The 15164-nt window shown below is 35.5% G+C and overlaps 1 protein-coding gene across 3 annotated transcripts in view; it reads right to left on the reverse strand.

The window, feature by feature from the left end:
* LOC117218896 (rap guanine nucleotide exchange factor 2) overlaps window positions 1-15164 on the reverse strand; it is a 470857-nt gene that overhangs the window by 326756 nt on the left and 128937 nt on the right. For all 3 annotated transcript variants that reach the window (XM_033467621.2, XM_076527418.1, XM_076527419.1), the window contains exons 4-5: window positions 6275-6402; window positions 4710-4793 (exon numbers count right to left, since the gene is read on the reverse strand). In XM_033467621.2, coding sequence (XP_033323512.2) covers window positions 4710-4793; window positions 6275-6402 — 212 coding nt within the window. The remainder of the gene's footprint in view (window positions 1-4709; window positions 4794-6274; window positions 6403-15164) is intronic.

The raw sequence follows: 15164 nt of genomic DNA on the forward strand, positions 1-15164 counted from the left end.
CGGGCAATTGTTATGCCGCCGTGAACAATGGCGAATTCTATTTAACGTTAGAACTCTGGTGGATGTGTTGTGCAAACGAATTGCATGTTTATACCCGAAGCATATTTCTGGGAATACCACGAGACTGAAATTTTTATCGCGAATACATATATACATATACGTATATAATACATATACATACGCTTACTGACAAAAGTTAAGAAACAACGTAGTCGTTTGATACATTTCGGTATATTCTCTGTCTTCTAAGATACATAGGTTGGAACTAAAAATAGCATAATGAGATAGCAACCTATACATCAATGATCAATGAATTTCTTCTCAAACATACTTGTACGAGAGCCACAATTAAATCGAATCGAAGAAATAAGGCAAAAGTTGCGCGAGATAAGTTATGTTGCGTCCAGAGACAAGGGCCATAAAAAGGTCCCACCATTGGGGAAACCCTCTCAGGCCCCAACAAGGGTCAAGGCAGACACCCCCCTCCAAGGGGTGATTCGTGCCTTGACCAATAATAAACAATCTACCCCCATCCACGGTGCTCTTCCACGACTTTCCAGCGTTGGAAGAGCATTCTTCCACCAGCGCTCGCAGAGAGTGCAACACAAAAAATAAAGTTCTCTAAGACTACTAGAGACCCTTCCACGTCATTAGTTTGCCGTAGGAAGCGTGAATCGAGCGTACAATAGTTCGGTCGCGCATGTACGTTAGGCGACTAACCGAATGTACGGACAAAACAAGTTAAGAAACATACATCGCTGATGTTATATAATCACTTTAAATGAAAAACAACGATGTGTCAATGTCTGTAGTTTTCATAACAGTCTAATAAGATGTTGGATAACCCTTGGATTTGAGGACTGCATTGCATCTGCATGGTACAGATTCAATTAATCGAACACAAAACTCAGTCGGTATTTCTGACCATATTTTCGTGATTGTGTTTCCATTAATTCTGCTTTATTGTTAAAAGAGTGACTTATCGCCAAAATTATAAAACGATTCGACGAATATGGAACTGTTAAAACGTCACCACGAACAGACCGCGAAGAACATATGAAAAACTAGATCGTCGAATTGCAAGACTTTCTAAGTCGAATCCACTTTACATTGCTTCTGAAATGAAAAATCAACTGTGTCTGGAAAAAATATTAGCAACAGGACAATTAACCGTCGTTTAGATGAAAATAGTCTTTTTTTCACGCAAAGCATGCAAGAAACCACTTGTGTCGAAGGAAAATACAGCAGCTCGGTTAACCTTCTAGGTACGGCTGAATTCTGCGCGAGGCTATTTCTCTGGACGGCAGAGTCTGATGTGTACTGTACAGAGTCTGATACTGTATATACAGAGTGTCCCAAAAATGTCTCGCAATCCGGAAATGGCGGGTTCCTCGGATCATTTGAAGCAACTTCTTCCTTTACAAAAATGTTCTCCGAGGCACCGTTAACGATTTATTAACGAAAAACAGTGACCAATGAGAGGCGAACTCGGCTGGCGCGAGGCGATCGAGCCAATGAGCGGAACTGGGCTTCGCGCGCTGGTTGGCTGGGCGCCTCGCGTCAGCCGTACTCGATTCTTATTGGTCACCGTTTTTCGTTGATAACTCGTTAACGGTGCCTCGGAGAACATTTTTGTAAAGGAAGAAGTTGCTTCAAATGATCCGAGGAACCCGCCATTTCCGGATTGCGAGACATTTTTGGGACACCCTGTAGACTGTTGTAAATCGATGCGAAGACAAAAGAAATGTGAAACAATGCATATGAAGACGATTATTTGGTTCAAACGATGAGCGAGTGAGCTACTAAATGAAGCCACTATAGTAGCGTGCCGTTCTGAAAGATGACATCCGCGGAAGCCACTATAGTGGCGCGTCGTGCCTAAAAGGTTACGGACAACGAACTGCTGTATGCTCAATGCAGCTGTGAAAGAAATCATAGCGCAAGCGGTAAAATCGGCCGATCGTCGTCAATGCCTCGATTTTGTCGCGTTTGATAATCGGTCATACCTGATCAAAGGTGGAAGCCCGCTTCGAGGTAAATGTTCGAAGCCATGGGGCGGTGGGGAGGGGAGAGGAAAGACGTATCCATTAAATTGATGGCAGTGAAAATTGACTTTTCCTTTTCAGAGCGATTGAATTTCATTAAAAGTAGATTATCTAATACATTTACTCTCACAATGTTCCGCACACGTACGCACGTTGATGGATCGAGGTTACACGATTAATGAGAATTTCCGAGGGACACAAAGAGAGAAAACTGCGACCGTAACCCTGGCTCGAGACGATTTACGAGCAGGATCGACGAGTGTGTAATGTACACCGTGGCCCAAGAATTAAAAATGAATGTCGACGGGACAGCCCCGGCCGACGACCGCTTGCTTGTTTTCATACTTCTCGAATCGTAGAGTATTATCTTTGATCGAAAATTCATTGAAAAGTTTCGACAAACAACATCGTCGATCTTTATAAATCCGTCAAAATTATTTACCACGATTATCAAATTACTAGATCCAATCATTGGAGACTATACGTATTTGTGTGAACCGAATCGTGTACAGATTAACGTAAAAAAGCGATTGCTATGTGGAACCGTGCTTTCCCTGCCATTAATTTAGTTAATTAAAACAGAAAGCAAAATCTGAAATTGAACTTTATGCGTGCTGTATTGAATTTAAGTCTACCATGAATAATCCTCATCGATCCTCGTCCCATTTACCGGGATCGTCGCCATCTTGAATAATTAGAACTTGAAGATCAACCCATCAATATTACTGGATAAACATTAATCCCCAATAAACTTAATAATAATATTAACCCTATTCTCATTGAAATTCTATTAAAAAAATAAGAATAAATAAATCATATTATAAATGATAATATAATTATTAATATAGGTATTATTAAATAATAAAAAAAAGCATACTGCAAATTTTACCTGTGCGTTTACGTGCAAAAAATTAATATTTAAGATCGAAGGAAGATTCAAATGATAATATCTGTCTATAATGATCGATCGACTAAGAACGATCAAGGAAAGAAATTTCTATCCGGTTTCTGTTTGTTGCAACTGACAGGAAATTTTCATTCTTTACCTTATTTTTTATTTTGCATAATTTTCAGTTTAATAATGAGTCGATAAATTAATCGCGTTTTATAACGTTGCGAAATTCGATAGACAGCGAAGGATTACATAGATTGTCGTTTAACACCAGATTTACGGAACTAATGATACATTTTTTAATTTACAATTATTCATATCGTAAAGATACATTTACGAATTATTCATTCAATTTATATGTTACTTACGGCAAATTTTATACAATAATGTTTGTTAAAAATCAGAATAAACGTCTTATTGTTGCTTTTACAAATTAATATAAAACAGCGGTCTTTTGCGCTCCGTAAATCTAGTTGTTAACGTTAACTGCAATTGCCAAATACAATTAAAAATATAAAATTGCGATGCGCGTACAGTGTCGTGCACTCTTAACGAACACCTGGTACACATACAGTTTCCTTCGAAATAGATGTGCTGCAATCGATTCCTATCTCGGCGGCTGCTCCTTCGCGAAAGACGGATCCGCCAGATATTGAGAACAAGAGAAAAGCAAACGAATAACTTCACTGTGGGAAACATCCATAATAAATAAATTCCACGGCAATAATGGCAATAAATTTTGGAGGCGATCTATATATGGTTGAACAGCGCGCGTTCTCCGGTGGCAGCGATTTATAGTAGAACTTTTGGTTGTATTTGAAACGGAACTTCGAATACCGTGAGCCCCCGAGCAGGATAAAAGTGGTTTATAGGAGTCGCCGGGGCATGGAAAAAATTGCTGCACAATTTATTGCGATGCCGTTCGAGCCATATTTGAAATGTAAATCTTACGAGCGAGAATGAAGAAAAGTGACGAGACCGAAAGCCGATCACATAAATCAACTTGTGCGTCTATTTCGAGAAGTTGGGATAATAAAAAAAATAACACTAAAGCGATATATACAGTGAGTCCCAAAAATGTCTCGCGATCCGCAAACGGGTGATTCCTGACGTCATTTGAAGCAACTTCTTCCTTAGCGAAAATGCGATCCGCGGCTTCGTTTACGAGTTATTGACGAAAAACGGTGACCAATGAGAGGGGAGCTCGGTTGACGCAGGGCGGCCGAGCCAACGAGCGAGCGCACGAAACGCAGTTCCGCCCACTGGCTCGGCCCGCCTCGCGCCAGCCAAGAGCTCGGTTCTCATTGGTCGCTGTTTTTCGTTAATAACTCGTTAACGAAGCCGCGGATTGCATTTTCGCTAAGGAAAAAGTTGCTTCGAACGATCTGAGGAACCTACATTTCCGAACTGCGAGACATTTTTGGGATTCTGAGACATCCTGTAGAACTGAATGCATGACAATGTGGCCTGTAAGTTTGAATGTTATTAGCATTCGTGTAATTTTAGGTCATCGTCAATCGTATCTCCTCTTCCCAAATTATCCATTTTTATACGCATAGTTATTTATATGTATGCTTGTCATCAAGTGTTACCAACATATTGAAATACGTTGTATTTTATTCTCGTGTAAGAAAAATAAAGGGAAATATGTAACTTTCCATTTTTCTTCCAATCTGTTCGTCTATAAACGGAAACTGCGAAGAGTGTTAGATAAACAAACGTAATAAAAACAGCAACTATTCCTTAAATGAATTTGTTTATATAAATCCTACCTTGAGCAGGGCAGGAACATGGATCCATCGATGAACACAGAACCGGAGAGCAGGATATACCAGCTCGTTGCCAATTCGCCGGTGCTGAAATATTTTGATCGAATTATTAACATTATTGCTCAATCATTAAATTAAATAGTTAAACACAATAATTCAATTAAATAATGTATACGAGATAGCCAAATTACTATTGAAGATTATATTAAGATTATATTATATTATATTATTATATATTTTATATTATATATATATATATATATATATATATATATTAATATAATATAATATAATCTTAATATAATCTTCAATAGTAATTAATAATAATATATATATATATATATATATATTATTATATATATTATATATTATATTAAGAGATGATGACAAAAATTTATTAAAAAAAATAGAAATATAGTAGAAAGTTGCTTTATAGGCCAAGTAATGTTTATTAATATATAAATAGAAGTTATAATAAAAATGCCGAAAATAATTTGCAGAACTATGTATTGGTGATCTCAATATGCACGTAAAGTAAACATTACGAAATGATAACAATCAGACAATTTTGATACTGTTGTTACAATAAACATTGTTCAAAATATAGTAAGATATCTTAAGACATCTTTAAGATATCTTTTCAAAACTTTTTGGAAATTCTTTCTTAATTCTGTTTTCATAAGAAAGGATAACAGGACTGTGGACTGGTCAAAGTCTATTAGCCAAAATTAAATTTACAAGATTTTGCGATATTACGAGCTTCTCGATATTTATAAAATAATGTTTGGTGACAGAATAATTATACAGATAATATAATAATTATATAGATACAATATATTTGCTGTACAATGTTCGCCTCGACGATGCGACGAGCTGGAAAGTCTCGTGCTCGCGCAGCAAACATTGTACACCGTATTCTTAGAGTCGGCAACACTGTAAGATAAAAATGAAATTTCTGTGCTGCAGTCTTACGTAGTTCCCTACCTGACTGTTCCATTTCAGTAGAGGGCGCGAGAAAACCTTCGATTTTTAGCGACGTCGGTATTTCAGAACACGTGACACGAAACGCCATACGGTGCCCGGGGTCTACTCTGATATCTCGTCTATGGTACGTAAGGGAAACACGTCGATAAAGTAGTAAGTGACAAGAAAAATGCTGTCGATAAAGAAACTGTCTGCAGATTTTTTTTTTACACGCCATCTTCTCCGGATACGACAGAAATCTGTCGGTGAAAAGCCAGCGAACTGATTTATTCGCCAGCAGGAAAGCAGTGTGAAGATTTATTAATAAATCTCAATCATTAATCTTTGGATGGACGATGGTCAAATATATCTTGCTTGAAACGAGGCTAACGAAAGAGAATTAAGACAATAAAAGACAAAAAGTAAAAACATGCGAAACGATTGAAACGATTGAAAATTGTAATTATATAAGTATATAATATATATATACATAATTATTATTTATTTAATCTTATTATATATTATTATTATGTATATTATTATATATATAATAAATTATATAAATTGTAATTATAATATAACTTGATATGTAATAAAATACTTACTAATAGAGCACGTGGTTCGCATGATGCCTTTCGTAGCGTACAACTTTGCAAAGTCCTCGAAGAATGGAATCCCTGCACGGACGCAATGCTTCCAGACCTAACAGACCATAGTATATGATCTGTAGATCCTGAAAAGACAAAGGGGATCAGTCGTAAGCGTTGCTTGGTCAAGTGAACAAGCGAAAGTAAATGCAATTATTCGTAAAAGGTTATTTAGGCATTCTTGAATTTCGAGAAGTTGCAAGAATCGCATTTATTAATTAGCAAAACACGAAATCATTGAAATAAACATTTATCACCCTGCTATCATTCGAACTTTATTAAAAATTAAATAACGCCATATTCATCGTTCTCGTTTAGAAATCTACTTTTTTTTTGGATTATTAGTTGTAGCAGAGAGAAATGGATCACACTCGTCAATTACCTAAATAATAGACATCTTGATATTTAATTATGACAACAAAATTTTCAATTCTACAAGCATTCAATTTTTGTCAAAATAGAATCGATACAATTTATTATTCTCGCTACGAAATCTACTTTTTTATTCATTATTTTATATACTATTTCATAATATTTTTCTTGTAAATATAACAAATATGTTGGACCTTTTTCTGTTCGTGTTGTAAGATATAAATCTTCGAAATATAAAATTATAAATTATATAGCGCGTTATAGATTAATATAATATATAATATAAATGTAATAATATAATATATAATAAAATATTAATATAATATAATATATAATATAATTATATATTAATATTATATAAATGTAATAATATAATATATAATATAATTATATATTAATATAAATTATAGCGTTGTAGTATAGACGTATAGTCTTTTGAATGTTCAAAAGACCCACCATGGAATTACAAAATTCAAATTAATAGTTTAATGCAGAATAAAAATTGTAAGAACCGTAAGTTAGATAAAAACAATCTTTTAATTATTTAAATTTATTTAATCTTTTAATCATTTTAGCAAGTTGTACATGGTATAAAAATATTCTTAAATTCATTTACAGTTTTGCGTTTGGCCCAGTCACTTTTATAAAATATGCACGAGATCCGCAGTCCATTGACGATTTATCTTTCGGGATTTGCTCTTGTTATTTCTCGCCTGCTGCACGCCTTTAAAATAGTTGCATTTCGCGCTGGTCAATGAAGCATGCCAGGAAGCCGTAGAATGACGGTGTCCGTCGCCGAGAGAAGGAACATTCTTCCACAATTATTTCCGTTATACGTCACGCGTACGGGCCTCGAATTTTTCAATAGCGACTGATTCGCCGCGACCGCTTCCCACGGGTTGCCCAAGCGTCCCTAATTAAAGTCTTTCAAAAAATTAATAAGTAAACGTAGTTTCGGAGCAATCGCAATAATAGCCTGGCATTGTCGGCGGAGCATTGTTCGCCTCGGTTACGACGTTGCACCAGGGAATCATTTTACAATACCTCACTGCCACACGTTGCCGTCACGTTTTCCTACGTTTCGTGCAATCAAGAACGAGACTCACTATCGCGATGGACGTATATTAGTACCTTTCAGTGCTGCCCAAAAATAGATGGAGCAATTATGTGTACAGATTGAAATTTTTGGAACTTTTCCGTTGTTGCATTCGGTGCACTAAAATCGATATCTATGTGCAAAATGCGAGAATCGTGAAAATTTGCCAATGTTCAGTTCATCGAAACTGGAATGCTTGAGAAAACTTCAAATGGAATGCTTGAGACAGGATCAGGCACATTGTATTTGAAATAATGTAACAAATGAGCCGTTTATTTTGAAAGTGGCATAAGTCACTTTGTTTTCAAGTCGATACATTTAAGGGTTTGCGTTTTAACACGTTTCAAAATATGGATGCTAACTTTCGAGAAGATTTACTTGTATTTGTTATCTCAGGATACTGATATTTTTCTCAGTATAAATAATTTCGTATAAACATTAAAAAATCACCACTTTTCATTACGGTAAAGTGACTTGAGCCACTTTCAAAATAAATAGTTTAGAAAAATGACTGACATATATTAATTTTGTCCGACATATTTTACTGAAGTGATGTTTTGAAAGGACAGTGATTTACTAAAATTGTTGAATAAATTACATATATAATAATAATCTATACCATGAACATATTTAATATAAAGGTTTGATTTAAGTATTTTTCATTTTAATATTCATAAAATACAAAAATAATTGGTACATTTTGAAACATAAGTATAAGTAATTTATATGAAGATACATCGGTTCAATTTAATTTTCGTCATCGATAGGAGTGATTATGTCCTCGGAAATCGTGTTTTGTTTCAAATTTTTCAAATAACTGTGGTATATTGGGGGTATATAATTAAGCAAGTCCATCATCATGTCCTTGTATTTTGCTGAAGAAACAGGACGAGATCCAGCGTATAACGGATCCATTTCTATTTGTGAATAACGCCTAGGTCTCCCTCTTTTTGGTGACAAATCCAAAGTTAGAAATTCATCTTTTTCATCTAAAGTTAGTTTATAAAACATTTTATAGCCATCTGCTGGCGGGTCTGGAGGTAGCCGTCACATCACTATAATATAATTTACAAAACTGCACTATACTTTCGCACTTATAAAAATAAGTCTAGTGATCACAAGTTTTTTAAAAATATTGAAAATAATTCAAAACAATACTTCACACACACTTATCACACGTTTCTATTTCTTTTACACTAAACCCCGCAATTAATTTCCTGAGTAAAGCGACTTATGCCACTTTCAAAATAAACATGTTTGTTATACCGTTAATTAGCAAAACTTCTCTCGAGCAAATCTCAATAGTTCTCAACTTATTGATTGCAAATTTTTTTAAATGAAAAGATACCGTTCAATTGTAATTAGTGTTACCATTAACTCGATTTTTTTGAAAAAGTGACTTATGCCACTTTCAAAATAAACGGCTCAAATAAGCATTTAAAATAGTAGATTATGTCGAATGCTTTATTATTTTTATTTCACAAATAAAATAGCTACGAAGAGTAGCTTGATTTTTTAGCGCATCCAAACGAATTTTTATTTCCGATATTCGACGCGAATTGATGTAAGATGTTGAATTAAATAATTGTGTAACGAAATAGATATTAAAAATAAGAGAATATTTGCAGTTTTACCGTGTTTGTCGTTCAAAGCAGATGTTGCTTTAAAAAGTGTACGCGTACCGTCGTAGCAAACGAAGACGTCGACGACGTTGGCGCGATGGAAATAGAATATTTGAGATTTCGTTTAAAAAAAATATCTTTCAAAATAAAAGATAAAATGAGAAAATTATTTCGAATACATTCTATACATTTCGAATACATACTATAAAGAAACAAATTACTCGAACGTTCAAATAAGTTAATAGACTGATTACTTCAAATAATATGTACAAAAGTATAATATATATATAGTATAATATACCAAATAATGTACACCAACGCGTGTGTATTATTATTTGTATTATCTATATTTTACATTTTTTTTATTTTAATAAGGCTTAAGTCTGTTCCAGGATTGCCAAATTGCCGGTGAAAGTGTACAACCCTTCTTTGGGCGTCCGATAGAGCAAGACGTCGCGGAACCGACCGATGATGTAAGGGATCGGGGGAAGTAAGAACATAATTTCTACGCATGATCTACGACGAACCCGTCGATCGACTTCCATAGAAAGCGCGTACGAACTTTCATCGGCGTAACGCCAAGTTTAGCGGACGAACAACGTTATCGTTACGATATGATTAACCCTTTGCGCTCGAGTGGTGACTCTGAGGCACCACTAAAATTTGTTATATCACGTTTCAAGATCATTTTTATATTAAGAAAATTTCGATTTAAAAGATTGCTAACAGTGCAATTATTGCGCGAGTCCCAAGAGACAATTTCATGCGCATAAAATGCATTTTGTCACGTATAATAGAAATACTATAAGTTAAAAAAAATGATTTTATATTTACAGTTAAAATAGCTTCGAGTGCAAAGGGTTAAACCCTCGTCGCGCGGCGTGTACGTTAATGCAAGACGACCTTCGTCATAATCGATATTACACGATTACGGTGTACCTAACGTCGGAAGTGACGCCGGAAGACATCTTGCAAACGATATTCTAGCGCAGGAGGGTCCAAAACGGAGTCGAAAGAAACGGGGATCGTGAGATGCGGAGAAATAAATAAATTTTCCAATTTTGGTACGCGGTACAGTAATTTCTCCCTAATTCGCGTTCAGATTGCGCACGAAAATGGACGATTTGAGAAGAGGAGATGCGATTGTCCAAGCCTTGCAGCTCGTTTGTTATAGTTACCGATTGTCAACAATTATGAAAACGAGACGCAAGGCGCGAATAATTAGTTGCTCAAATGATCGTAGTTAGAAATATGCGAAAGAAACGTGAAGGTGATTTTCAATTTTTCAATTTGGATGGCGTTTATTTTTGTGTGTCACGTAAAAGCATGTATTAATCTTTTAGGCACGACGCGCCACTATAGTGGCTTCCGCGGATGTCATCTCTCTGGACGACTATAGTGGCTTGCTCTAGTAGCTCACTCGCTCATCGTTTGAACCAAATAATCGTCTTTATATGCATTGTTTCACACTTCTTTTGTCTTCACATCGATTTACAACAGTCTACAGGGTGCCCCAGAAATGTCTAGCAATCCGGAAATGGCGGGTTCCTCGGATCATTCGAAGCAACTTCTTCCTTTACAAAAATTTTCTCCGAGGCATCGTTAACGAGTTATTAATGAAAAACAGCGACCAATAAGAATCGAGTACGGCTGACGCGAGGCGGCCCAGCCAACCAGCGCGCGAAGCCCAGATCCGCTCATTGGCTCGATCGCCACGCGCCAGCTGAGCTCGCCTCTCATTGGTCACTGTTTTTCGTTAATAACTCGTTAACGGTGCCTCGGAGAACATTTTTGTAAAGGAAAGAGTTGCTTCAAATGGCCCGAGGAACCCGCCACTTTCGGATTGCGAGACATTTTTGGAACACCCTGTATATACACAGACAGAATATACAATATCAGACTCTGTAAAGTACATATCAGACTCTGCCGTCCAGAGAAATAGCCTCGCGCAGAATTCAGCCGTACCTAAAAGGTTAAACCTCCCATGACGGACCATAAATATACAGGGTGTCCTAGGTTTTAATATTCAAACTTTGTTAGTGTATTCTATGGCACAAAGTAAGAAAAAAATGTTATGTAATCATAGGTCATATAGAGCTTTATTAAGAAGTTATAACAAAAATTCAGAATAGGAATAGTAATCAACTTGCTGTTACTGCGAGCATTGGCTTGAATAGATCAGCACATGCCGTGTGTTTATGTAAGCTGTGTTTATTAATACATTTCGAAATGTGTGTATTAATAACCGTTATTGAAAATGCATGATTGACATCGATCGAAGATTTCTTTTTATTTTTTATTTTTTTTATAGTTGATTACTATTCCCATTCTGAATTTTTGTTATAACTTCTTAATAAAGCTCTATATGACCTATGTTTACATAACATTTTTTTCATACTTTGTGCCATAGAATATACTGACAAAGTTTGAACATTAAAACCTGGGACACCCTGTATATACCTTTCATAGCGGCCGAGTCTCGCGTGACCCGTGCCAGCATCTGTTGCGTTCCACTTGCATTGATTTATTTATTTTTTGATTATTGATATTGCTAATATCGACATAATGAATGCTGGTAGGGAGTAGAAAACTATCTTTTAGTTACAAAAATATGTAATATATAAATATATAAATAATGTATAAATATATAAATAATATATATAAATATATAATATACAACAAGTAATTTATTATGTTTAATTTAGTATGTTGCAGAACGGCTATCAGCGGTACACAATATCAGAAATGAAAGAAATATTTCGAAGAATCGCTATTGAATTTTTAAAAAGAATTATATCAGAAAATATGTCGCATAAACATAGACTGAGAAATGTTATGTGCAAGATTTGTTTTTTCTTCTGTTCAAGATTGCACAAAGATTACAATACATTTCAGATTGTCGAATTCGTATTAATCTTGACTATTATTTATTTATTCATTCAGTTCCCACTGTAATTGAAAAAACTATTTCACTGTTTTTTATGACCATATACAAGGTGTCACTGAAAAGTGTGTACGAGCGAGCACCAGGTAAAAAAAGAGAAACATAAAAAAATATAGAATAACTTTTTTTTGCTTGAGACACAGTTTTCGGGAAAAATAAGGTTGCAAATTCACTTTGTACATACGATTTTGCGATTATAAGGCGAATAAAAAAGTTATTCTAATTCGAAAAAGTTATTCTATATTTTTTCCATGCTTTCTTACGAGGAATCACGTGGTGCCTGCTTGTACATACCTTTCAGGGACCCTCTGTATACGGTTCTAAAAAACAGTAAAATAGTTTCCTTCGTTATTTGACCATTACAGCGCGAACTGAGTAAATAAATAAACAAATAATAGTCAAGGTTAATTTTAATATCAATAATAATAATATTAATAATAATAATATAATATAATAATATAATAATAATAATATAATAATAATATAATAATAATAATATAATAATAATATTAATAATAATAATGTTAAAATATCATAATCTTAGTACGACCATTTCTCAGCACGTGTTTACGCGATATTTTCTTCCTATTCTCGTTCGCAGAGTATGCCGATACCGTCCGACCGGAAAATCCCGGGACACCCGGTATGAAAAACTGATTTACTCGCAACGGTTCGTCAAAAAGGAATTCCAGGAAACGCATCTATATTTCAGTCGGTCACAATATTTTTTTCCCCTGTGACGATATAAAAAACGCGTTCGCGGCGCGTCATATGAAATTCTGATAACACGAAACCGAGGAATCTTAACGCAGCTTCGGAGAGCGCACGGTCGTGCTATTCCTAACCACCTGTTTTCGCGAGATAGCTGGGCTAAGAAAAAGCGGCGGGGTCGTTTCGAAGAGAAGCGTGTCCGCAGTGCATTTTCCGGCACCGCGTCCCCGGTTCGAGGGTGGTCCGGCCCTCGGTGCAGGGTATTTAGTTTCGGATTTTCGTGGAACAGTCATTTATCTGTCCTTAGATTGCAGGGAAAGACCGGTGCAACGATGGCGCGAACCCCCTTACGGGCTCCCTTATCTTAGCCGGCGCCATGGTCGCCAGGCCCATTTCGCTGCATTAGGGAGGCCGAGAGAGAGAGAGAGATCACGGTGCTTTTGGACCGATAATTTCGAAGATTACAGAAATTGGCATCGTCATGCACAAAACACGGCGGTGGGCACTCGCGTGCAATGGCATCGTTGGCGTAGGCAGGCCAAATCGATATCATGGTTTTTCGTAACAACACCCGGTTTAGCGTGGGCTTATCATCCGTAACATACGTACACTTGCCAATAAATGCTGGGAAACGGAACAAAGGTAAAGCGTAAAACTTATTGACACGTTGTTCGCTACCGGCATTTCGCGTCATTTCGTTTGAAATGAAAATAGAGAAATAACGGTTCGAAATAATTCATTGCAAACAATGTTGTCCGAACGTGAAAATAACGCCGATTCGTTCGACGTGACGGCAATGCTTTTCTTTTTATTGAAACTGTGACAAGAGAAGCTGCAAATAATATGCAGCAGATTTTATTTTGAGGAACGTTTGTATGAGTTTGCTTTGTGGAAAACTCTCTTTTGAAAAGGATAATTATGCCCCTCGACATAATAGACATAATATGCAGCAATGAGATTTTATTTTGAGAAATATTCATATGAGTTAGCTTTGTGGGAATCTCCCTTCTCAAAAGGATAATTATGCTCCTCGAAATAATATGCAGCAAAGAGATTCTATTTTGAAAAATATTCATACGAGTTAGCTTTGTAGGAAACTCTCTTCTCATAAGGTTAATTGTATTCCTCGAAATAATATGCAGCAAAGAGATTCTATTTTGAGAAATGTTCATATGAGTTAGCTTTGTGGGAAACTCTCTTCTCATAAGGGTAATTGTGCCCCTCGAAGTAATATGCAGCAAAGAGATTCTATTTTGAAAAATATTCATACGAGTTAGCTTTGTAGGAAACTCTCTTCTCATAAGGTTAATTGTATTCCTCGAAATAATATGCAGCAAAGAGATTCTATTTTGAGAAATATTCATATGAGTTAGCTTTGTGGGAAACTCTCTTCTCATAAGGGTAATTGTGCCCCTCGAAATAATATGCAGCAAAGAGGTTTTATTTTGAGAAATCTTCATATGAGTTAGCTTTGTAGGAAACTCTTTTCTCAAAAGGATAATTGTGCCCCTCGACATAATATGCAGCAATGAGATTTTATTTTGAGAAATATTCATATGAGTTAGCTTTGTGGGAATCTCCCTTCTCAAAAGGATAATTGTGCTCCTCGAAATAATATGCAGCAAAAAGATTTTATTTATTTTTACTTAATTAATTTTATTTAATTATTCGTAGCAATTTGCTTCGAGCAGATTGAGGAAGTCGATTCTCTATTATTCTTTTCTAATTCGATGTATTCGCATAAAACATAAAATTCTAAATAAAACATTTGCGTATATAATTGAAAGGTAAAAAAGGAAATGGAAAAAAGAAATGGATAAATGCTAAAAGAAAAGTGTCTGAAAACTGCGTACTTCTTACGAGCATTTCAATTGCGCATTTCATGCATCTATACAAAAACGAGTAAATGAGAAATACGGTAAGTGGATTAAATAACATTACATAATTATGTATACTCGTATCATTGTAAAGAATATGTAACAAATATAAAAGTATATTCTCACATTTAATTTGATGTACGTGCATTATTTCCAACTAATCGGAACGATTAAAAAAGACAAAGATACTATTATTTATCTTCGTTTTGCGCAATTTATAGTATTT

This window comes from Megalopta genalis, unplaced genomic scaffold (genome assembly GCF_051020955.1).
Source record: "Megalopta genalis isolate 19385.01 unplaced genomic scaffold, iyMegGena1_principal scaffold0020, whole genome shotgun sequence".
NCBI lineage: Eukaryota > Metazoa > Arthropoda > Insecta > Hymenoptera > Halictidae > Megalopta > Megalopta genalis.